We start from the raw sequence: 24,287 nt of genomic DNA, 5'->3' as shown, positions 1-24,287 counted from the left end.
ATTCTCTATCCTTAAAACCAAGAAAATAATAATAATTGAATTTGCACCATTCGATATGTGAGAACTCATAATAACATGTATCAGTATGCGTGATACTCGTTTCAACACTGCTGAGACCGTAAACTCGAGTATGACATACATATACATATATAAGCACGGAGAAGCTCGAAACAAAAGCCAACAGTATTTGTTTACGGCTCCAGGAGCATTTTTCTGAGTTCGTAATCCTTTTTGGCTAAACAACCAGAACCAGACAGAGAAGTTATCCAGACTTGATCGGACTTAACCGGTTCATCATCATCGTTTCTGTGCCAGCTCCAGAACGCATGACTCGAGTTCACTATATTGAGCTCTCCATGCCCAAAACTCGCTTCCCTAAAAACCGACCAATCAGGATGCGGCTTCTTATACCTGCCAATTTATTTCAATTTTTATTATTGACTCATTAGTCATTACAATGTGTCGCGTATTTGTTTAATTAAGACAAAAACTCACCAGTGCGCTAAACCTTCTCTATTTCCACCATCTCCGATGGTGATATGAACAGCTCCACAAGGATCTGATTTACCATTAAAGACACGTTTCTGTTTTGAAATAAATAATCAAAAAAAAATTAAATTCAAAAAAATGGTCAAAAAGATTTGATAATGAAGGACAAAGTTGTCATTTGTAATCTATACCGAGCGTTCATAGGCATGCACATGGCCAGCAAACACTACATCAACACCAGCAGCATAGAGCAACGGTTCCATTGCTGACATCATCTCATCACCTTCACCTTGATGAGCTTCGTTAGTGTTGTACCACGGCACATGGAAAAGTACAAGAATCCAGGGTGTCCTTTCACGGTTAATCTTCGACAGATCAGCCTAATCAAGAAAATTCAATAAACAAAACCACTGTCGTTAGCATTAGATCAACAAAAACACCCTTGACTAAGGTTAAATTACGAGAAAAAAAAAACCCTCAAGAAACCCCATGAGGGTTGTTTCCGTCTAACATTGCCTTTTTTAAATCATTCAAAAATGTTGATTTTACCCTTGCACACGTGTCTTTTTGGTATACTACAATTTCAAGACTAAAATTACCCTCAAAGGTGTAACTGTAAGAATAGTATTTTGCAAGGGGGTCAACTGTAAAGATTTATCCAAAAAAGAACAGATTTTTACATTAGAATTTAATGAATGAAAATAAAAGAGGGCTCGACTAACCTTCAGCCACCTATACTGATCAGAAGACTCGTCGTAATCCGTATACGAACCGAGCATGATAGTATGAACACCCGCCACATCAAACGAGTAATACAAATTCGAAACAGAGTTACTCTCTTCGTAAGGCATCTTCCATCTCGAATTGTAGGCTACAAAACTATCCTTCAACAAGGGAATATTCTCCTTCTCGTGGTTCCCCTGAGTCACCATCCAAGGCCTCGCACTAGCAAGAGGCTGTACAAGCTCACCAAACGTGTCCCACTTTCTCTGCATGTAATCTGCGTACGAAAGATCACCCGGCAGCAAATGGACATCGTACTTGCACTGGTCAATGTGGTCAAGGGTTGACTTAGTCCATTCTGTCTGCCCTAAATCGCCCGCCACTGCGAAAGTAATTGGGAATTGAGATGGAGGGGTCTTGAGCTGGAACTGGGGGCCTTGGCCCCCGCACCTGTAGAAGTAGACGGTGTTGTCTTCGAGCGGACCGATGACTGTGTGGTGTATTTTTCCGGAGGAGTACAGTAAGTAAGTGTAACTGGTGGTTTCTCCTTCGGCTTTTGAAGTGTAATTGTTGGACGATGTTCCGTATTCGACAGTTGAAGGTGAATTCTTATCGGTTGTAACCCATGTGATTCGCATGTGCTTCGGTCCAGCTAAGGAGATGTGAACCTGTAATTGAAAAATCGTGCAAGACGGAACGAAAAAACGGTAGTTAAGTACAGAGAAAGCGCGTCGAATACCAATTCCTCGATTTTTTTTTTGTTGCAGAGAAAAAGTTAGGTCTCTAATTGAATTCAACAGCTCTCATCACATTTATTCTAGAAGATTTTGATATGAATGCATCTTTTCCAACAAAAGCTTGCTATAAATTGATCTCAGTCTACATAAGTGAAATTTCCCGGAATTTACCAGTCAAACAAATCACAAAATTCAAATATATACCTAAACATGGAATTTAAAAAAAATCTAAGAACTGAATTGAACATCGGAGCTGGAATTTAATCTCTCAAACCCTTGTATTCAAAAAAAAAAAAAAGAAAAAAAAAAAATTGAACTTCACCTGTGTAGGATCGGGAGAAGCCTTGGCGTCCCAAGGAAAATGAATAGCTTTGCGAGGCGGCGGGCGGACGTAATCAGCCGTGGCACAACTCGCTGCCACCAATACTGCCGCCGTCAATAAGAACAGTTTCAGATTCATGGTCGTCGATTATCCTTTGTCAGTATTTCTCAGCAGATGACGATGATTTTGGGGTTTATATGAAACTATAAATACTACATGAATCGAACGGATAAAGGTAAAGAGTACTGAATTTTTGTTTGGATTCAGACGGTTTGATTGGGGAAACTTTGTTAAAGTTCCCGTGATTATTTTGGCATTTTACTGACATTGTTGTTGAAGAATGTTTCTTGCTTTCCCACGTGTCTCAATACCACACGTATAAGATAGCACAGTAGAAAAACAAAAAGAAAAAAAGAAAAAAAGAATAAAATAATTATATGGTAAGTTACGGTCAACAGTCAAATTACCAAAAGAGCTCCATATTTTAATAAATATTAATTACAACCACCCCTTCAACTATGAATCTTCTTATACCTACATTTTTGTGGTATCAAATTCATTCGAATCTTTTAAATTATGTAGAATATTCTCTAATCAAATTTAGTGGAATTTTCTAGATTATGTGGAATATTTTCTAGTCAACATAGTGGAATCTTCTAGATTATGTGGAATATTCTCTAATTTGTGCCCGTTTTACCCATTCGAGCTCCACATTTTGAAATAACATGATCATAAAATGTTTCTCTTGGCTTGTTAATATCAGATTGTGATGCATCAAAAACTGTATTTTTGTACAAAACGAGTACAAACTAAACAACATTCAATAGAATCTAGAAGATTACGTGTAAGAAGATTCATAGTTATCGTTAATTGTAATCACCAAAACCCTAAAGTATATATAATCTACTAAAGCATACAAATATTACGAATCTGATGTAAATAATCATAAGGCTCCATTGCATGAATTGAATTACTCTAAGTTGACTCATACTAGATTTATAAGAATTGATAGAATATGATATTAAATGTTATCTTCTTGTAATGTGACAAAATTTGGAAGTCTTTAGTACACTTTTCATAATTTACCGTTTCTCGTAAGAAAAGAAAAACTACGAAACTGCAAAATTTCTCGCCTTCGCCACCAAATTTGAAGTGCATATACAACTATAGCTCCATCGCTCGGAAAAACCCAACCAACAATCTACGAATTCATCGAACTCAAAATTTTAAGTGCAAGTTCCTCTTGCTCCGCTAGAGTGACACTGTCGGTAACATTGCCAATTCTACTGCTACTACCCTTGCCTTTCCTTCCCTCGCCACCATCACTGTCACTGTCGAAATAGAGCTTTGACTTTTTACCAACCCTCCCGTTTTCCGACTCGGATATATCGTCTTCACTGTCTCTATCATCGTCTTCACTATCTCTGCCTCTCTTCAACTTCATCTTTTGCTTGATACGTTTTTCCTTGCGTCGTTTTTGGTCCAATACTTTATCGTCCTTGTCCACCACTTTCATTTCTTCCCTCAACTGTGCATACCGTTGGTTTACTGCCAAAACAGAAATCAGTGCATTAACACATTATCTTTTGCTTCGACGAAGATATTTTTATTCAATCTTTGGATATTTCATACAAATAGCAAAAGTCTCCACATCAGCATATCGAACACCGGAAAAAATGAAAAGTTACCTTTGCTCTTGTCCAGCTTAGAAGAATCACTTATGGTGTCTGCTAGTCTTGCAAGAGGGGGTAACGTGTTGCCTTCGTCGTCAAATACAACCCTAGTACCAACAGGTCTGTGCATATTGATCTTCAACTTCTTTTTCTTTAAAACCCTCGTACCGGTCCTAAACGAAGCAAATGCAGAGAAAAGAAAAAAAACCCAAATTACTAAAAACGAGGATCAACAAATCAATACAGCAAATAAGCAAGAACTGCAACAAGATATAGATACAACTAGGAATAATCAAATTCACGAACATAATATGTTAAACAATAACATACATGGCGTATCCAGTATCAGTTGCATTATCATCGCCAACACGCGGAGTGTCGTTTTCTTTAAGAAGGTCATCCTCCGATTCCGATTCTTCTTCCACACGCCTGCCTTTGCTCAAACTTTGTTGTGGAATTTCGATTGGATTGTCATCAATTGTGCTATCTGGAACAATGACCAATTCTTTGGACATTTTTTGGCCCTTGGTTTTACTTTTCAGAAAACGGACTTTGGGGGTCATTGGAAGACCTAACGATGCGGAATATTCATCGATCGGAAGCTGAGTGACATCAAAAACCTCCTTGTCACGCTGTTTATAGATGGACCTCATATATGTGATGAAGGCTCGCTGAGCAAGTTGCTGCAGATTCGGGTACTTGACTAACAAAGCTGCTAGCAATCCAGAAACCGGTAGCACTTTTTTCATGTTTGCCTGTCTCGAATAAATACAAGAATAAATAATTTAGTAGGACATTTTTTAGAACCAAAAAAGTTGCTTCAGCAATACCAAAAGGCTATCATACAAATTCTAAAAAGGTGATCGAACCTTGATGTATCTAATAGGAATCTTTTTTTCTTGTAATTTGTCAATCATCTTTGTCTCCGAGGGTGTAAGTAATAAAATGGATTTTCCACCAGAAAGATACCGAGCAGTGCGGCCCACTCTGTGTATGTAAGAAGCAACATCTTCCGGGCAATCTACCTATAAGTGCACAAACAATCAAATTGATAGTTGTAAATTGCGGGGGATGATGTTTGATTTACAGCTTAATGTGATACGAACCTGGACAACCCAATCAACATTCTTGTTGAAATCAAGTCCTCTTGATGCAACATCGGTGGAGAACAGAACAGATTCCTCCTCGCAAAACTGAGCATATATTCCCATACGTCTGTCCTGCTTCATCCTTCCATGGAGGCATTTCAATGAAATACCGGGACGTAGTTTCCTAAATGCCTCGTAGACAAATTTCACCTGTGGTACAGCACCAAGTCCTCAATAAGTTAAGTTATGAAGAATTAGATGTACAAGAAAAAAGGAAGGAAAAATGCTTGGAAAATAAAGTAGAAAAAGGTTCAGAAGAGAGAAGAGAACTCGATAAAGAATGGAAAGTAAAACTAAGTTCCAATACTGGGCTTGCATCTTTTTTAAAACCGAGAAGAATTCAAATGATAACAAGCCAACAAATCCTCATTCATCCAATCCTAAATGACAAATTCGAGCTACCAAAATACATGCAGACACTTAAAGATAAACGGCAGTTAAGACCACTGTTAATGACACTACGTGTAGTGTAACAACGAACCACGGATACAGAAAGTCGAATCATGAGTCTGGCCTCGGATGAGTTGTCTCACCTTTGTTCACAAATAAATATCATAGGAAAAGTCGAGACAAAATCACACATCGAAATGTAAGATGAGGAATATGCAGCCAAATTATAGGAGAAGTTGGAAGAATATTACCTGCTTGCAACTAGAAAGAAACACGAGTATCCTTGAATTAAGATGTGCCCTTATGAAACTCCATAAAATGTCCAGTTTTTGGTCAAGAGGAATGACCATTGCTGTCTGCTCTAAAAGACTTGGAGTGGCAGTTGTAGACTCTTCGTGCACACTAAGATACTCTGGATCTTTCAGACTGAGTCTTGCAAGATCTTTAACAGACTTTGTCTGGGTTGCTGAAAATAAAAAAGTTTGTCTATATTTTGGTAATTGAGAAATTATTGCATTCAAATCTTTCTTGAATCCAATATCAAGAATACGATCTGCCTCATCAAGAACTAACACCTGTTTCCTGGCCACAAATTTACACCCAACTCAGACATTATACTACATCAAATCCTTAAACTCGAAAAGAAAACATGAGGGATGACAGTAAGAATAGTGAAGTAAATCATCAAAGGAGGACCTGAAGTTCCGAACACTCGAAATTTGGAGTCTCGTCCATGTGCTGAAGAAGCCGACCTGGAGTACAGACCAAAATATTCAAATCGTTTACACGCTCTTTCTCTGTGTCGACATCTTTACGACCCCCAATCAAAAGGCCAGCACTAAAACCATGATACTTCCCAACAGATTTTAGTACTTCGAAAAGCTGACTAGCTAATTCCCTTGTGGGAGACATGATGATGCATCCAACACCATCCTCTGGTCCCCATCTAGCTCGATATAGCTTTTCTAAGACCTGAAGAATGACAAGAAAACATGACATCAAATTCATATTCTCCAGAAACGGAACTACATACAATAAGACTGTTCAACAACATTAGAGGAAAACACAAGCAGGATAAGCACAAAAATGCAGATCCACAAAACAGTGCTGCAAAAGCATTGCATAAGAGAAAGAGATGGGGATGGATAATGTTCCAATTGAAAGGATTTATATCAGCAATTGTGGGTACAGCACGCAATTGATTATTTCCTAATATGATTGTTGTGCCTCATAGTCGGATTACTTGGTTGATCAACGGTATTTGGCCTTTAGCTACCATAATTGACAGGCTGATCTAAATGATGTACTCTCGTACACTAAGTACAGGTCTTCGCATCACTTAACACCAGTATTACCCAGTCTAACATTTCATCCTAGCAAAATAAAATATTCCAGTATACTCCTAACTGCAGTCAACAGATAGATCCTCAACAAGTTAATCGTCGAAGGAAGATAGCTTGATAGAAATAACGAGGAATACGTACTCAGTTCCTCCAACTTAAAAACCCAATTTATAATCAATAATCGGTACCAGAGGATACAAAAACTAGATCTATTCGGCACCTCAAATATTCAACGGCTAGTGAGAATTCCAACAAATCTTACCCGGTTTCCAGCCTTTTCCCAGCAAGTACATAAAGCTTAATATATCAATGCTGATAAAAATTGCAGGAAAAAAAAGGGGCAAAAAGAAACTACTGAAGTCTTGGATATATGGTTTTACTTCGTCAAATCAACTGGGGCAGCGTATTGATCAACTTTGAACCTTGCAACGGAACTGTAAGATTGTTCCATTCAAAGTCAATCTTTAAACTGCCCGCCCGACCCCGATATTAATATAGGACATGTTTCCTTTCAATTTAAAATTCACTTTTTCATGGCACCCAATTATGTACCCCCATCTCATCCGAACCAAACTTCCAAATCCACCTAAATGCGAAATTCCGGTATAAAAATCTAATCTTCAGTCCTAAATCCTAATATGAATCAATAACCAACAATTCCAGAAAACTTGGCAAGTGAACGAGTCAAACAAAAAGCCAATAAAATCAACTTTATTTCAGTCTAACTTACAGGGATAATAAAAGCCAAGGTTTTGCCGGACCCAGTTTTCGCTGCACCTAAGATATCACGGCCGCAGAGCGAGTGCGGGAGTGAAGCCCTCTGAATATCAGTCATCTTCAAAAACCCGGCCGCGGACAATCCATCTTTGGTTTTCTTCGACAGTGGCAACTGCCTGAATCTATCGGCGCCGGCGTACGGAGAAAATGAGCCGTCCGGTAATTTTCCGATTGGGGATTTGTCCGGCGGCGGAGTCAGGGCGAGTGGGTTGGAGCCGGAATCAGGTTTCGCCGAAGCTATCCACGATTCGAGATGCTCAATTTCTTTAACCTCGGAAAGACGATTCTGGAGCTTGAATTTCTTCGTTTTAGGTCTTGTCATTTTTCAGACGATTTTAGGCGTTCTGCCAAAAACAGTGTCGGAGAATGGAGAAGTAGGGTTTTGGAGCCAAAGCCAGGGGTTTAAGAATTGCTTATAACCAGACAAAGACGAGGGCTCTCGGCTAGGGCACGAAATTGGGTTATTTATATATTACAGCTAAATAACACTTTCGCCCCCAAAACTTAACTATATTAGAATTTCCCCCACTATAATTAATGGGTTGTACGGACCCCTCATGTTGAATTAAATTTTCTTTTAATAATTATAATAAAGGGTAAATTATCGTCGGGTCAATTACGAAAAAACCCCTCATATTTTGGGTAAATACAGCCATCCATCAACTATGAATTTTTGTAAACGTTCATCCTCGCGATATCAAATTTAGTGTAATTTTCTAAATTATGTGGAATACTCTTCAGTATTGTACCTGTTTTACACTATTTGAGCTCCACGTTTCGAAACAAGATGAACATAAGATTAGTTTCTGACTTATAAATATCAGATTGTGGTATATTAAAAATTGTATCTTTGCACAAAACGAGTATGGTAAGAAGATTCGTAGTTGATGGATGGTTGTAGTTACCCAAACAAAAAAAATTCGTAATTTAACTTTTAACTCAAGGGTGCCCGGTAATTTACCCTGAAATGTAAATTACTGGATTGTACAAGGGCAAAATTGGAGGAAAAAAAAATTACAATTTAGCAAAAGGATCAACATCAGAGATTTATTAAACAAAAAAAAAAAGGCAAATCTTGCAAAATTAAACCTGGAAAAAAAATACCCGCAAAAAGGTACACAAAACATAATAAAATTAAATAAAAAAAGAAAAAGAAAAAGAAAAGGAAAAAAACATTGCTCTCTCTCGTAGCAGCAAACAACTCAATAATACTTCTCCGAACTCTCAGATCTCCGCACTCCCTTCAAACATTATTCGTAATCGAACATTGTTTCTCCGACAATCGCATTAATTACATTACTGAAACGCCAATATAAGATGGCCTGCAGAAAGGGGGAGTTAAGGGAGGAAGGGAAGAACAGAAACAGCGGTGCGGCGGCGGCGGCCTCGTCGCTTTCAATCGGCGATGCCTTGTTATTGACCACGATGTGCATTGTCGGGATGCCCGTGGATGTACACGCTATAGATGGCTCCGTTTATTCTGGAATCTTCCACACCGCATCCGTCGACGAGGACTATGGTAATTTATGGTTTCTGTTCTCCGATTTTTCCGTAGCCCCCTCTTTGATTTCTCGATGAATTTGGGATTAGGGTTTTGGCTAATTCGTCAAAAAAAATAAAATTATGGGTTTTGGGTTTTCTGATAAAAAAAAAAAAAAAAAGGAATTTATTGTCTTTCTCACTGCTGATTCTTGATTTGATTATGATCTCTGAATTTTAGTGACTTTTGTATTTGAGTTATAGTAATCTTATGACATTTTCAAAAAAGAAACTTTTTTGACTAGGTGATTGTTCAATCTGATAGCATAGACTTCAGATAATTGTTTTAGTTATCAGTTGCAATGGAGTATTGTGTATTGGAAGTTCAAAATTATGTAATCTTGACAACTGTATTATAGTATTTTTTTTTTCTAATGGATGTATTTATGTCTGGTTTAGCTGTTGTTTTGAAGAAAGCGAGGATGATTAAGAAGGGAAACCTAGACGCAAATGTAGTGAACGGAGCTCTTATAGAGACGCTTGTAGTTCCGTCGGAAGATCTTGTCCAAGTTGTTGCTAAGGCAGGTTGCCTTTGCTTTACTCACTTTACGGTTTGGCGTTCAATTAAAAGAAAAAAAAAAAAAGAAGAATTGGACTAATAATTGTTTGCATATTTTCAGGGAGTTCTGCTTCCTTCTAATGGAGTTACGAGCAACATAGGTGGAGATGGCATCGAAGCTGCTGCAGGTTATATTGAATCCCTGGATAGGGATGCATCATTCGTAAAATCTAACGGGGCCAAAGCGAACAAAAAGCAAAAACGTCAATCGAGGTAAAAGACTACAACTTTTGCACCATGTCTAATGGAAACTAAATGAAACGATAATTAAATCCAATTTAGGACACCATTGTCGTGTTTTGAGTGCTACATGGTTTTATTTCAGAGGGTGTACCTAATGCTTGAGACATAATATTCTTGAAGCCGCATGGTGATTTTTGAATTTATTGTAAAAAAAATTAATCAATATCCACCTGCAGGTTTTCAGGCAAAAGAGAGAAAGTTTTACCTTTCAGTGATAAGACAGAAAATCTCTTGGAAAGTTCTCCGGAAGATCGTATTGAGAGATTGGATACAGTGAATTCTGTAAAGGTGAACCTTTTAAATGAAAAATAGCTTATAGGGCTACTGATAAGAAATAGTTAAGATAAAAATCTCTGCACGTTGAATCGCATGCTAATGCTATTTGTTTCTTGATGGTTGTATATGCTATCCATTTGTGTCTGGATTTTAAGGGCATTTAACTCGTTTAATTTGTTTTCATTATTTGTCGATGCAGAGAGAAGAAGCACATAATGTTTCTGCTGAGTTAATTCAAGACAAGAGAACCGTATGTTGATATAACTCATTACATCAAATGTTTGCAGGTCTTGTCCTCCTAATTATTTCTAAATAATTTTTTTTCGCTTTTGTTTTGCAGACCGCTGATGTTCACGGCTCGAGTCAAAGCAGTGAGTTTCCCATTTTTCCCCTGAATAAGTTTGATATTATAATAATATCCTAGAATCAAGTTGTACTTAAATTGACTGCAGATATATAGAGTTTGTATCTCTTTATTGCCACCACCCGTTTTCATCTTCTACTATTGAAAAGAAGAAAATGGGTTTTTTTTATTTAACCATTAGTTGCTCGATTTTCTGTTTCAAATGTTGGACATGGTTATACATATATCTTATATCTTTAGTCTCTAGATACGAAACTTGATCAACTGATGCTGTCACTGTTTTAGAGGATACCGTTCCACAAGAACCACGAGGAGTAATTGAGGAGCAGGGTCAAAACGGTCATACTTCAGACGATACACCAAATGCATCTGTTGCTTCACAAGTTCCCGTTACCGATGTTAAATCAGATTCAAGGCTCAGAGCGTCATCGAATCCCTTTCTATTTGCACCTCCAAAAAATCCAAGTGTTAAGAAAACTATTAAGGTACTACGGGACACCACTAAATATTTCCAATGTCGAAGTTTTGCGTACGAATTATTCCCTTTGCTGAAATTATTCAGTGTAAACTTATAACTTTCGTCATATTTTACGAATTTTTTCGTCTTTTTTCTAGGAATCGAAGCTCAATCCCGGAGCCAAAGTATTTTCTCCGTCAGTGCTCCACCACAGAGCGGCGGTCTCTCCTCCTGCAGTGGCAAACGGAGCAAGTGTTTCTTACATGCCAAGCAACTACACGATGACTACAATGGCTACTGCACGAGAAGAAGTTGATGCAAATTCTATTGCCTTTTCGTCTGTGCCCGTTAAGTTAGTTCCATACAATAATATGTCCTTTGAGCATGGTGTAAGCGATTCGCAATATGGCCAGCCCGTAAGTATAGCCTCCTTTTGTTTTCTTGTCATACAGTTTGTAAAAATTCAAGGATGTTTTGTGTATTTGGTTGACTGAAGCACGTTTTCTCTTACATTTTGGCCAAGTCTTCTTACAATATTTACGGTGTCTGCAGATTATTGGACAAGTGATGAACAGGACGCAACCCATTAGATATACCGGCCAGTATCAGAATTATCAAACAGCACCTTCTTATGTTCATCCAAATCCACATAATGTATGCGCATTTTGCTCGTCGGTTAATTTACATCCATTTTCTTGAATATCATTGCACTAACATATAAAGGGTTTTGAAAACGATTATTCGCAGGCCATGTTTGGACGAGTAGGGCCTCTTCTTTGCATGCATCCTATTTCTAATGTAAGATTTTCACATTACATCTCCTTACCATTCATATTAAATTGAATTAACCTTCTTTTGGTAGAGTTACGAAAAACTTGATTGATGCAGTTCAAGTTTTTTCTGTCTCGATCGGCGTGCATTTAGTAATTATTTTATTGGTTAATTTTTTTTTCAGGATGTTGCTCAGAGTGTAGCAGCGTTTTCTCCAGCTAATACACGGCCTCTGTTAACTCCACATCCGGTTCATCTCACCAAACACCAAGGTATGTAAAATGTATATATGTATATATATACGTATGTTTATGTTTTTGGGTATCGTTAACGAGAAAACGTGTTGGCAGGAAATAATCCAGCGCAGGCACTGCAAATGTGCATGAATCCCCCAATTATAGGAAACGGAGCTCAGTCATATGTAATGACAACTTCAATTCCAATGCCACAGCCTATGTTCCCCGTTTTACGGCCTATTGCAGTTCCAGGTTCAAATGGTTTCTTGAATACCAAGTTCGCTTGAATTTCGTGTCTACTCTATAAGCGGCCGGCCGACACACCTTTCAGATTTTATCATTCTTCTCCTTCAAAAATTTTGGCATATATATAGTTTGTTCCTTCACTTCCAGTCCATACAAATTCTTTTTTTTTTTCTTTTTTTTTCCGGGGGGGACGTCACTGTTCTTCAGAAACGAGGCATTTGAACATTGTAACATGAGGATTTTTTATTTATTGTTCTCTTTTTTTTTTCCCTAGAGGCATGGAAAGGTTCTTTAGATAGTAGGTGTTTTTTTGGTTGTTATTCTCTGGTTGTAGACTGAGACTACATATTGCGATTTGATTTTAATGAATCGGTTCTTGTTAATCGAACGAGGCTGAAATACGTGGGTTTTGCCAACTCTGGATTGTAACCAGGCAGACAGCATTAATCTAGTTCTTGTTCGAACACAAAATTTGCACTTACAAAGGTTACCCAAGAACTCATCACCATTCAGACTGACTGACATGTGCATAACAAGTTCAAATCGACTCGACCAACCAAATTTCAAATGAAAAACGAAAGATTACACAAATTGTTCATGAAAGGTAAAAATTACCCATAAAACTAGAGAGAGAAAGAAAAAAGGAAATAGGAAATTGCTAGTTCATCATTCTAGCTAATGCAGAACTCTTTAAAAGCTCCAGCCCAGAAATAAAAATGAATTCTTTTCGCAATTCTTGATAAATATTCTCTCATCACACCTCGTTCGCTTTGATTTCTTGACAAGATTCCTTCATCACTGCATCAACCGAATCAACTTGGGCTGCGGGAGTTGGTGCTTCATCATTTTGCACCTCGCTCTCTGTTACAGTCTCCTGCAAAGCCTAAGATATAAAATGCATCCAAAATAAATTAGATTATCACGACAAAAAAAATCACTACATTAAAACAGTACCAAAACGGATATTCAATCAACCAGTCGTTTGAGTGAGTTACACTTCACCTGTAAGAGCTCAGTCATCCTTCCACTTCCCTGGTCAACCAAAGGTTCAGCCAGTGATGACTCGTCCACGACGGGCCCACAAACAATTCCAGAATCTTTGGCCAAAGGCTTCACCACTTCCTCAACACCCTCAACTTCCATGTCCGAGGTTTTGGACTTGCCTGAGTTATCAATCGTCGTCTTAGGTTTGTCTTCTTGTCCAACCTCAGTGCCTTCATTAGACAAACCATGGTCAACCTCCTGTTCAGCAACTCGGTGGCTAGGGTTAGTTTTTGCAGTGACAAGAACCTGTTCACCCGATGGTAATACCATTGTCAACGGCTCAACCACGAGCACCACCTCCTTGTCTCCATCTACGGAAGCTTCCGCTCCAACGGGTCCCACGGAGCTTCCCTCCCCTACTGGATGAGGAACAGCGGGAGAAGAGGCGGCAGTTTTCCTAGGTGCGTACTTCCGTTTCGAAGGCACCAAAGCAGATGTCTGCCGCACAGCAGGATTATCCACATTGAAATGGAAATCGTTTCGTTTGACCATTTGCACATGTGGCGCCACGTCATTTGCCGCTGTGACAGGAACGTAGTGACCTGTCTTGAAGACAACGCCCCTCAAAGTTGTGTCCGAGTCGCCGATTTTTACATTGAGCAAGTAGCCGGAATCAAATGTTGCCTCGATGACACCTGTCACCGCCTGGCCCACCACCACACATTCAGGTCTGGCGGTTTGGTGGACCCCTTCAGAACTTGGCGCCACATCAGCAGGTAAAGTGTTGGCTTGGACGGAGTCTTTACGGGGACGGCCGCGCCTCCTCTTTGCCGACTGGACTGATGATGGCCCACCGGAGGTCTCCACTTGATTGACTTGACTCATGTTGCGAAACTAAAGCAGAGTTCCTGACTTCCTAGCCAAATATTAGGCTATGAATATTTCATGAAGAAAAACACGAACTAATTTAAGAAAATCGGCAATATTCCATCTTTTTTTCATGAATACACATAAAACAAATAATATCAGAAATATCAACCCTCGTTTATGTCTTTTGAGGTATGTCACTGTTTGTTACTGCATCTGGTTGACCATACCAGTAACCACATATTGGTAATATTTTGTCAGCTATAGATACTCATCGGAATCGGAAAAGCAAAAAAGTCATCCTTAAAGCGGAAAAAAACGTCTAAGTTTCAAGTCAGAAATACTTCTTACAGGGTTGTCTTTATTTTACAAATACCCCTTCAGTAGGTGCAATTTGCAAAATAAATATGACAATTAATTTTGTGCGCGCGCGCGTGTGTGTGTGTCTAAATAAGGCAAATATCAAGGCAATTATTCGACTGGTTTAAAGATCTAAACAAAGATTTATCACTCAATGAAAAACATCAAGTTCAAAACGTCATGCGGTTTAACAGCATCGATTAAGGTATTAGGAACAATCAATTTTCATTTATTCGCAAGGAACAAATAAGTATATCATACAGCAAAGGTACAATGTCAAAAAAATAAAAAATCATATAATCCCTAAAAAATCAGCAGATCTATAAAAACAGCAGCAAGTTGACATTAAAAGTAAAAAGAACAACTCAGATTGGACATACCACTAAAAGAAACAAATCGAAAATGTTATTTCAATAAAAAAGAGATCAGCAGACTCTAGAACTCTATATAAATGTTTACATTCGGAATCATAAACTTGTGTTTGAGGATTTTAAGATAGATGCCGACTGTAATAAAGATTATGACTGAATACAGAGAAATCGTGGAAAATTTACCCGAAAACCTAGCCGAAATGAAACGGATGCTTCTTTCACGAGACTGATGATAATGCCATTCACAGAAAAGGCACATTTATATACTTGGGAATTAGGATTTCGATAAAATTTTCTAATAAATGAAATTAAATGGACGGAAAGCTTTCAACGCTAAAAACAAATATGACAGCGATGAGAGGGTTGTATGAAATTTATTATTGACAGCATCCCATACGACCTACTTTCACGTGACAGTCATTTAAGCCGTTTTCACTTTTACCTACTTTTACCGCCTGTTTCGAATTTTCGATAGAAGTTACAGATACAAATATTAACATAGTTGTATTTAATCTAATTCCTAATTATTTAATTCCTTGTGTAACAAATATTATTGCTCAACCAATTTAAAGACATGCACATTACACAATATAAATTTAAAAGGCATAGTACATGGGAGACAAAATATCCCCGTTGATTATGACAAATTAAAATGAGAAATAAAAAGAATGCATATATACACTTAATCCACTACGTTCGAATTTCGATATCAAATTGCTCATTTTTAGCAGATCTCCCTTTCAAAATGTCTAGTAGAGATGTCAACTGATACATCCGTTACGTTTTCTTTTCTTTACTTTCAAAAAGCTAGCCGTTACACATTTTTCATGCTACCATATTGGAAATAAGATTTCTATTTTACATACAATCTCAATCAGACAGTGATAATTTGACAAATAATTGGTAAGTGTATGCTACCTACTGTATTTCATTTTTACAGAATTCTATACACACACACACACACGCGCACACACACACACACACACACACACACACACACACACACACACACACACACACAACACACACACACACACACATATATTAGCCTAAGGCCTTGTTTGGGGATTAGGATACGACTTGATAGATAATGTAAGGTTTTTAATGAAGGGGCAGATTTTAATCATGAAGAATATTTAGTCCAAACAAAACCTCTATTTATACACTATCCTGTGATAGATATTACACAATAATGTATAATCATAAATCTCAAACATACGAAAATAGCAAAAGGGTAAAACATCGAGACTTTTCACCGAATCCACTCAAAGTTTCACCATCATTAGTGTAATTTCATTGCAATAAATACAGCTAACACTTCCTACGTATAGGATGACGAATCATTAAATTTGGACTAATCTTAATCCTTTCTGTATTAACTTCACAGATAAGAACACAGGCAAACCTGCACCAAATAAAATTTCCTTAATAATTATTTTTTTTTTTTAAATACCGTCTTTTTTTATACCTTTTTCGACAAAAACAATGAACTATAATATGGTCTTCCCACGAAAAGCAAATTCAAAAAGCTCCGAAAAACCGCGAAGCAAACAAAAATCAATCAGACAAAACCCCCAAAAACATTCAACCAATATTAGACTAAAAAGCGAACAAAAATTTCACCAAACAATAGCAGAAACCCAAAACCTACACGAATTTAATGCCGCAACAAGAAAAAAAAAATTCGGAAATTTGGAAAATAAATTAAGTTGTAATTAAATAAATTAAATATTTAATCGTGAGAACGGTTGTACCTTCGAGAAGCCATGAGGGGATTTCGTTGAGTGAGATTATCCATATCGATAAAGAGATTGAAATGCAGATTAAAATTATTTAATTTTTTTCAGAGCCCTAGAACCAGAACAGTAGAGTTTGAGTGTGTTGTAGAGACTAAAGAGGGAATAATTTAATTATTAATTCAAACTTGTTTTAACTTTTTATTAATATTTGATGATATAATTACCGGCCGGTGAGGAAAAAGTCTGGATAGAATATTTCATTCGTTTTATTTTTGATAAATTATACAAAATATATATATATATATATATATATATATATATATATATATATATATATATATATATACTTATATTTAATAATTTAAAAATAATATTTGCAACCAAGAAAAAATACAAATTAAAATTTTACTGTGTTTAAGAAATATTAATTTATATTAAGTATACAAAGAATCATTTAGATTTATTTTGTGGATATGACTTGAATTTATAAACAATTTTAGTAATTAACAATATGTCGTCTAAATATATTCTCTTACATATTTGAATTTTATTCATATATATTTTTTCTATGATTTTATGTTAATAAATTTGATATGTTTTTTTTCTTGCAGTGTTTGCTAATTTCTTTATAGTTTATTAAATAAATATAAGAGTAGAATATTCCAAACCGCTCAAATGAGATGGATTATAGAGTTGAAGGATGAAAATGAGTTAGACAGCGAATAAAACACGTGGCGATGGGACTAAAAATATTTAAAAATATCAAGACGAGGGATTACCATAATTATAATTATTATTATTATTTTATTTATTTATTTTGTTTTTATTTTTATTTTTTTATATATATACAAACATTCAAACGGTGTGAATCGCGCGCCAAAAATCAGCACAAAGGGGATAAAAGAAACTACAAAGTAACTTGGTCGGAAGTAGGCCTTTGAGACAGGGGCAAATTGTCGACATAAAGATCACGAACAAGTTCGACATAGTCGTCGATTTTGTCACGTGTCCAATCATCTGTCCTGATTGGAGGTAGATACGTTACGGTTAGAGGCACCGGCCTCACATGCAAGCTACCCTTTCTCCATGCTCTATGCGTGCCCGTCAGCACCATCGGGATTATCGGCATCCCTGTTTGCATCGCCAGGTGCACGAAACCCTATCCCCGCCACAATCCATAAATTAAGAAAATAATTATATATATAATATAATGTGTAATAACTATATACATAGAGAGAGAGAAAGATCAAGATCAAGAATCAATTATACTTGCCTTCTTGAAAGGTAGTAACCGCCCGTTTTTGGACCGTGTGCCTTCCGGAAAAACGATCAGAGACAGATTGTTCTTCACAACTGCATTAGCAGCCTGCACAAAAAAAATTAAATAAAAGAAATCAACAACATATCATATTATTAATTAAGTACGTACGTATAATGTATCGACGGACCTCTTTCATGGATCGAATGGCAGCTGTTGGATTCGACCTGTCTATGCGAAGATGGTTTGCCAGAACATACAATTGTCCGAAGAGCGGATAATATATTATCTGATGCGCAAAGATAACAGATTTTTAACCATATTTACATATATTCGACTTATTAAAAAAACAGTTACGAAATTATATATAATTCTAAGTAGTAATTAACCTCTTTCTTTGCAATGCCGACGGTTCCTGTGGGAGTCAACCACATTACGAGGAAGATGTCGATCGGAGACGCATGATTACTTATGTAAATTGCCCTTTCATTCGAGTATTCCCCTCCTTCTATCTTTATCGGATTCCCCAAAATCGACAGCTGCACTCAACAAATGCGATTATTATATATGTTTATTTAACAATTTTATTAATTCGCATGCGTGTGCATATATATTTTCGTGACTGAGTGAGTAACTAATTTCGAAAACATTTACCATTATTTTTCCGGTGACATGGCCGTAGATATTGCCCTGCCTAATCCTCTGGTACGGCCAAGGCAGCAGCAGCACCATAATCACCGCCCATATCAATGTAGTCAACATCATCAACACAAAGCACACCACTATTCTCACCCACGAAATCAACACCGAAACCCACTCCCCCTCCTCCTCTTGCTTCCCTGCCGCCTCCTTCACCGCCGCTTCTGGCGGCGGCACCATGGTCGGCCGGAAGCTAGCACCGAAATAATTTATGAGTGCCAATTTTAATTAGGGAACTTGGAAACTGTAACAATTTAATTAGTGCCAATTTGTGTATAATTTTGAATGAAGAATAATTCTCTTTACTAATATTTTCGAGTTCTTGCGTTGGAAAAAAAAAAAAAAAAGAGACTAGTTATATAAGCTTCAATATAAAATGGTGAAGGTGTTGTTTGGATCAGGTTTAGAAAGAGTGTTTGGAACAATTTATGACAGTTTCAAGTCAACCAGTTACGAAGTCAGCCGTCGAATGAACTTTCAAGATTGCTTGCTTGTTTTATTTCTACAACTTGTCGCTTACTAAGAATAAATCCATACGAAACCCTTTGGACGAACAGAGTAGACATTGTCCGTAACTTCACACAATTCAAAACTCGTAAACTGTTGACATTTGTCAATTAATTTGATTGGCTCGACGATATCGTGTTTTGATGCAGTTAAGAATCACAAATGACAGAATTAGAAACCGGTTCCAGTACTCGAAAGTATCGGTGGCGTACGTTTTCGAACTATATTCCGTATTCAAATAATGACAGCCGGTTGCAATATAATAGCTGTACATAGGTAATCAAAGAAATGACTTGTCTCATCGTGTTTATAAAAACGAGAAAATAACCAAGAAAACTAATCATTTCTTATTCGAGGTAGATTTCTTGGCAGCAGTTTTCTTCTTAGCAGCTCCTTTCTTCTTCGAATTCGTGAACCCTGTTCCACTCTCCTGTGAGTACAATGAACATAAATACGGCTAATTGTTAACAAAGATCTTTACGAGTATCGATTATATTATTAGTTTCCACAAATAACATCACAAAATTACCTTCTTATAGTTCATGTAAGCAATTTTACCCGTCAACTCCTGCCCCTTTTTGCTCACATATACCTGATAAATTCATAGCAATTACATGATAAATCAATCGAAGGAAAGAGATAATAAACTAGCAAAAACAAAAATAAAAACCGGTGCAGCTAAACGATTAATATGAAATATGAATTCGCAGTTAATAATGTAAAGATTAATCTTGAAAAAGAACCAATTTTTAATCATCTAATACGTATTTAACTCCTTGTGGTGCTTAAGTATCTCAAAAGTACGAGGATTATTTAAATTAGAAAATGAATTTTTAACTTACTCGTCGCCCATCGGAGCCTGTGTACCAGTGACCACTCGATTTAGTACTTGAATCACTAACTGCTTGTACCCTTCTGCTACCAGCATTTTTTTGAAGTCCAGCACCACTCTTTGGATTCACCCAATTCTCAGAATCTTGCGATTTTTTAGCATTTCGTTTGCTCCTCGTCGGTCCCTTTTCGGCACTGTTCTTCCTAACTGTTTTCCTCGAATTATCTTCATGACCAAATTGACCCCTGGAGAAAAAAATGCATGGGTTCAAATCTAAACTTAAGTAGTATAAACGGAGGACGAAGAAAACCTAGAAAAGTTAACGATCTTACATGTAATCAATAACGGGTGAATTTTGCTGCTGCGTGTATTCTTGATTGTTCACTGCTCCCAAGGGGAAGAAATAGGGTAAACGGTCACGAACTAGCTTCTGAATCCTCGAATCGGTATGGAAAAAGTAGCAATGAGCAGAAGGAAGAGAACCCTCTTCCAATTTCTTCCCATTGTTAGTATTCTTTAAGTTAGTTTCTGGTTTATTCTTCGTTTTCGCCTTTGTGAAATATTCTTCGCAGAACTCGTCAAAAACAGGCGTTGGAACGCGTGTGCTCTTCTCAGAACAGAAATCTCTCCATAAATCTTCTTTTTCGTACTTGCCAACTGATTCCTTTTTTGCCCCCAAGTTTCTAGAAGCTCCGTGTTTGAGAGAATCTGATTGTTTTTCCTTTGGAGACGAATTCAGAGGAGGGTCGTCGGAATCGGAATCAATCAACTGGAATCTTCTCAAAGGGCTAACAGTTAATTGTGGGAATATCAAACTGCTGCCTCGTTTTTCGACAGTGACTGAAGCCGAAGCACTTGAAACTCCTTTCCCCTTTCTTGATCTCCATTGGCTTCCAGATTCTGTAGTCACTGCACTCTGTCCAAATAATGACGGCTTTGAGCTGCTACCTCCAGAATTCGAAGGAATACTGCCTGCTATTCGAAATTACACGACAAATTTAGGAATTATCGATATAAAAATACACAAAGAATAGGCGAGCAAGCAACATACTCTACAAAAGTATAATACAGATCAAGAGCAACCGTGCTAATTTTTAATACAGCCACTCGTAGGTTATGTGCTAAAGGAAAAATGGTTTTGACTTCACAAATAAATGCAGTGAGAAAAAAAGTGATTTTGGATGAGGCAACACAACTTCGTAAGTACTTTTTTATCACTCAACTTTTTGAATATCCAACTGATTATTAGTCGAACAGTAAGATTATAAGTATACCTAGCAACAATTGCAGATCGGGCTTATTTTTCATATAGTGGTGGAAATGATTAACTTTGACACAACCAAAGCAAATCGAGCTTATTTTGAAGACGACTATAACTTCAATCTGAGAGGACTATTGCAGCATAAAATCTAGGTTGCAGAGAGTACGAAATTCATCACGCAGATATAATAATTTACTCAATTAACTCGGTATCAAAGCCAGATAATAAGGGAATATTTGCACATATAGAACTAAATGGTAACGTTCTTAAGCTCAAGTGTTTTCGAGAAGACGAAGAAAGATACTGGATCTGCAAATTATTCCCAATTACTGAATCGAATACACACCCAAGTTTGCAGATAATTACCAATTCACCAAATGCAACCCAAATTAATGAACCGACCAACAAAAAATTATGTGAAAGATTTTTTTTTTTTTTTATTTATACCTCTGGGGCAGTCTTCCTCGGAAGAGAATCCTTCAATTTCGTCATCCACGTGGCACCGCCCATCCCGGAGCTTCGGGTTTCTGGTCTCGGGTGTGACCCGGGCAGTGGGTCCGCGGCGGAGCCTCTTGAAGGCTCGAGGTGGGTCGGAAACCCTAACAGGGGACTCGAAATCGTCGTTGTCTTCCTCGATTGTGCGCAGACTGGCGGCGATTGAAGCTCGTTTAGCTGGTTGGGGTATTGGATTGGGCGGAGGGGCGGGGTGGGGCTCCGAATCGAGGTCCAAATCGAGCCCTAGAGAGAAGGACGGAGGCTGAAAATCGAAATCCGCCATGGCAATAAAGAATAATGGTGATTTTGGAATTCTTTACTGGGAGTGTGAATTCAGATTTTTCAATATTGGGGATTTGGCGCCTAAAAGTGACGATGAATTAGAAACAGGCGGCGGTATAGGAAAGAGTATGAATTCAAATCCAAAAAAACTCTTGAAATTCACCACAAACAACCCGCCATTTTCCTCTTTCCTTTTTTTTATGTTCATTCTTGTTTTGTTTCTATTTAATTTATTGTGAAATATTTTGAATTATTAACTTGTACATAAATTTTCTAAATAATTTAATAAATAGTGTGTACCTTGAAATGATAAGAGTAATTGGTATTTATCATCGAGGAATAATGAAGTCCAAAATTTGTAATTAAAAAATTAAAAAATCATGTGTTCAAATAATAATAATTATATTTTTTTTTTTGGATTGAATGAACCCGCTCTAGGTAAACTTACACTCTCGTATGATAGTTTGCAAATCATACAAGTGACTTAAACCTCACTAGGCGTGACGAGCTCCATCTAGTAGTGGATGAAATTAATCCACATGTTTTAACTTTCCTAAGACCTAAATTAGATAATGGATTAAGTGGTTGTTGATAAAGGATTAGTGATTGATTATTTATTCTATGATTCTATCTCAATAACCTACTAAATCATTATCTTAATATTTGATATTTTGCTTAACATGTGCAGTTAGTGGATGCATTTTGAATTATTTTCTTCATTTCTTGTGTATTCTTGTAATATTGTTTGTATATCATTTCGCTTTTAAAGGCAGTCCTCAAATATTTACTTGTAGATATTAAACTTTGTGTTTCCTTTCATTTATTCCGCTACACGTTATGTTAAGTATTATCGCCCTAGATAACATCTTTGTTTTATTTACTTACTACGAATTCAAGCCACTATTAATTATTAACCTGATGTAGCATATAATTCCCTACTAAACATCTCATCAAGACTAACAAATTAGAGCATTTAGCACCAAACACATTACCAATTCCCCAATATATATATATATATATATATATATATATATATATATATATATATATATATATATATATATATATATATATATATATATATAACATACAAAATATTCTATACACTCAACCCTCGGAATAAATCAAATCCATTTGTACAAAATATATAAACAAATATAGTAAGGAACAAATCAACCTCAACTCCAATTAATTAATAAACCTGGTTTATTAATTATGATACTAAACTCGATAAAATACACCAAGTAATTTTTAACGGTTAATGTTGTAAAATTACTTTCTACTAAACACACATACACACGAATGTGTGTAATTACGTGCAGATCAAAGGTTAACAATCGCCCGATGTATTTCACCGAGTTTAGCATCAAATAAACCGATTTATCGTATGCTACATTCGTGAACTTCTCCGCACGTAATTCTACCTAATTTTTTTCTTACCTTTTGTTATAAATAAATAAATAAATAAAAATCCATCTACTCCGGTATACTCTTCAGAGCAGGCTTCCACGACCGTTGATGGGCCTCTAATTGATCGGCGACGTTCATCAGTTGCGCCAAAACTTGCTCGGTCGACAGCCCTTCGACGTCGGCTTTTTTCAACAGCGTTTCCAACTGTTTCTTCGATATTTTCACCTTTACCTCCGTTACTTCATCTGACGCCGTCGCCGATGCCGATATACAGCCAGACGTAACGACTTTGCCTTCTACCGGAAGACTGCTCTTTTGCATTTTACCCGAAGATCCGACGCCCGATTTTTTCCCGATTCGGGTTTTATCGCCCGACCCGAACGATCCCCAGTCTTCGCCGCCCCATTCCGCCGCGGATCCTTTCCTGATGCAGTTTCCCATACTGGTCTTTCTCTGTGTGTGTGTATTTTTGTTGAGATTGTATGTATAGAATTTTGAGAGTTGAATTAATGAGGGTGGGTGATATGTATATGTATATATATATATATATATATATATATATATATATATATATATATATATATATATATAAAGGGAAAAGTGGGGGCGGGAACAAACAACCTGTTCCACGTGGGCCCGGTCCACCTATTTCGGGTTGGCTCAAGGTTTATTGGGTGACGCCACCGCCTACTGAGTCGCGTTTTATTCAAGGGACTGGTGGCTCGGCTCGGCTTGATTGGTGAGTGGTGACTGTGCAAATTTAATATTGTAAAAAACCGACAGCTTGACTGGGCATTTTAGATTACTTGACCCGGATGGAGTCAATGATGAGCCTAGTCATCCAAATATTTTTTTTCCCATGTGTTTTTTTTTTTCCTTTTCATTTTTCAAAATTTTCTTCATTGGTTCATTGTCTCGTGACACTTTAT

General features: G+C 37.1%; 8 protein-coding genes across 24 annotated transcripts in view; 1 reads left to right on the top strand and 7 right to left on the bottom strand.

Annotated features, from left to right (window-relative positions):
* AUG4 (HAUS augmin-like complex subunit) overlaps window positions 1–24,287 on the bottom strand; it is an 80,354-nt gene that overhangs the window by 38,925 nt on the left and 17,142 nt on the right. The gene's annotated exons all lie outside the window — the stretch shown is intronic.
* Window positions 12–2,739, bottom strand: PAP18 (purple acid phosphatase 18). The gene is made up of 5 exons (XM_012972039.2): window positions 2,272–2,739; window positions 1,212–1,880; window positions 681–869; window positions 496–584; window positions 12–411 (listed from the first exon to the last, which is right to left on the bottom strand). Exons 1-5 carry the CDS (start codon window positions 2,407–2,409, stop codon window positions 192–194), a joined length of 1,305 nt encoding a protein of 434 aa, XP_012827493.2. The 5' UTR covers window positions 2,410–2,739; the 3' UTR covers window positions 12–191.
* Window positions 3,267–8,086, bottom strand: LOC105948807 (DEA(D/H)-box RNA helicase family protein). The gene is made up of 8 exons (XM_012972038.2): window positions 7,556–8,086; window positions 6,179–6,454; window positions 5,734–6,057; window positions 5,051–5,242; window positions 4,814–4,969; window positions 4,275–4,699; window positions 3,960–4,117; window positions 3,267–3,819 (listed from the first exon to the last, which is right to left on the bottom strand). Exons 1-8 carry the CDS (start codon window positions 7,922–7,924, stop codon window positions 3,473–3,475), a joined length of 2,247 nt encoding a protein of 748 aa, XP_012827492.2. The 5' UTR covers window positions 7,925–8,086; the 3' UTR covers window positions 3,267–3,472.
* Window positions 8,719–12,676, top strand: LOC105948803 (polyadenylate-binding protein interacting protein). 2 transcript variants are annotated; one of them, XM_088811354.1, is made up of 12 exons: window positions 8,719–9,121; window positions 9,541–9,662; window positions 9,762–9,913; window positions 10,120–10,231; window positions 10,419–10,469; window positions 10,560–10,590; window positions 10,869–11,068; window positions 11,199–11,456; window positions 11,593–11,694; window positions 11,788–11,838; window positions 11,996–12,083; window positions 12,162–12,676. In XM_088811354.1, exons 1-12 carry the CDS (start codon window positions 8,920–8,922, stop codon window positions 12,332–12,334), a joined length of 1,542 nt encoding a protein of 513 aa, XP_088667480.1. In that variant the 5' UTR covers window positions 8,719–8,919; the 3' UTR covers window positions 12,335–12,676. The 2 variants fall into 2 exon arrangements, with proteins under 2 accessions (XP_088667480.1, XP_088667479.1); XM_088811353.1 differs by having other exon boundaries at window positions 8,778–9,121; window positions 9,541–9,666; window positions 9,766–9,913.
* On the bottom strand, window positions 12,781–16,779 carry LOC105948805 (AT hook motif-containing protein). Of its 15 annotated transcripts, none has more exons than XM_012972037.2 (3): window positions 16,630–16,779; window positions 13,296–14,189; window positions 12,781–13,176 (listed from the first exon to the last, which is right to left on the bottom strand). In XM_012972037.2, exons 2-3 carry the CDS (start codon window positions 14,160–14,162, stop codon window positions 13,048–13,050), a joined length of 996 nt encoding a protein of 331 aa, XP_012827491.2. In that variant the 5' UTR covers window positions 14,163–14,189; window positions 16,630–16,779; the 3' UTR covers window positions 12,781–13,047. The 15 variants fall into 15 exon arrangements, with proteins under 15 accessions (XP_012827491.2, XP_012827489.2, XP_088667495.1 ...); XM_012972035.2 differs by having other exon boundaries at window positions 13,296–14,193; window positions 16,630–16,769; XM_088811369.1 differs by having other exon boundaries at window positions 12,781–13,167; window positions 13,296–14,193; window positions 16,630–16,769.
* On the bottom strand, window positions 17,469–18,771 carry LOC105948722 (1-acyl-sn-glycerol-3-phosphate acyltransferase). The gene is made up of 5 exons (XM_012971951.2): window positions 18,527–18,771; window positions 18,262–18,411; window positions 18,063–18,161; window positions 17,888–17,980; window positions 17,469–17,773 (listed from the first exon to the last, which is right to left on the bottom strand). Exons 1-5 carry the CDS (start codon window positions 18,749–18,751, stop codon window positions 17,522–17,524), a joined length of 819 nt encoding a protein of 272 aa, XP_012827405.2. The 5' UTR covers window positions 18,752–18,771; the 3' UTR covers window positions 17,469–17,521.
* LOC105948804 (Rho GTPase-activating protein) lies at window positions 19,241–22,150 on the bottom strand. 2 transcript variants are annotated; one of them, XM_012972032.2, is made up of 5 exons: window positions 21,619–22,150; window positions 20,243–20,882; window positions 19,921–20,155; window positions 19,608–19,670; window positions 19,241–19,508 (listed from the first exon to the last, which is right to left on the bottom strand). In XM_012972032.2, the coding sequence occupies exons 1-5, from the start codon at window positions 21,947–21,949 to the stop codon at window positions 19,419–19,421; spliced, it is 1,359 nt and encodes a 452-aa protein (XP_012827486.2). In that variant the 5' UTR covers window positions 21,950–22,150; the 3' UTR covers window positions 19,241–19,418. The 2 variants fall into 2 exon arrangements, with proteins under 2 accessions (XP_012827486.2, XP_012827485.2); XM_012972031.2 differs by having other exon boundaries at window positions 20,243–20,885; window positions 21,619–22,114.
* Window positions 23,069–23,876, bottom strand: LOC105948723 (uncharacterized). Its single transcript, XM_012971952.2, has one exon. The coding sequence runs from the start codon at window positions 23,797–23,799 to the stop codon at window positions 23,425–23,427; it is 375 nt and encodes a 124-aa protein (XP_012827406.1). The 5' UTR covers window positions 23,800–23,876; the 3' UTR covers window positions 23,069–23,424.

Source organism: Erythranthe guttata, chromosome 13 (assembly GCF_056151865.1).
Source record: "Erythranthe guttata isolate IM_541 chromosome 13, IM_541, whole genome shotgun sequence".
Lineage (NCBI taxonomy): Eukaryota > Viridiplantae > Streptophyta > Magnoliopsida > Lamiales > Phrymaceae > Erythranthe > Erythranthe guttata.
The sequence above is the reverse complement of the archived record's forward strand: the minus strand, read 5'-3'. Positions and strand labels throughout refer to the sequence as shown.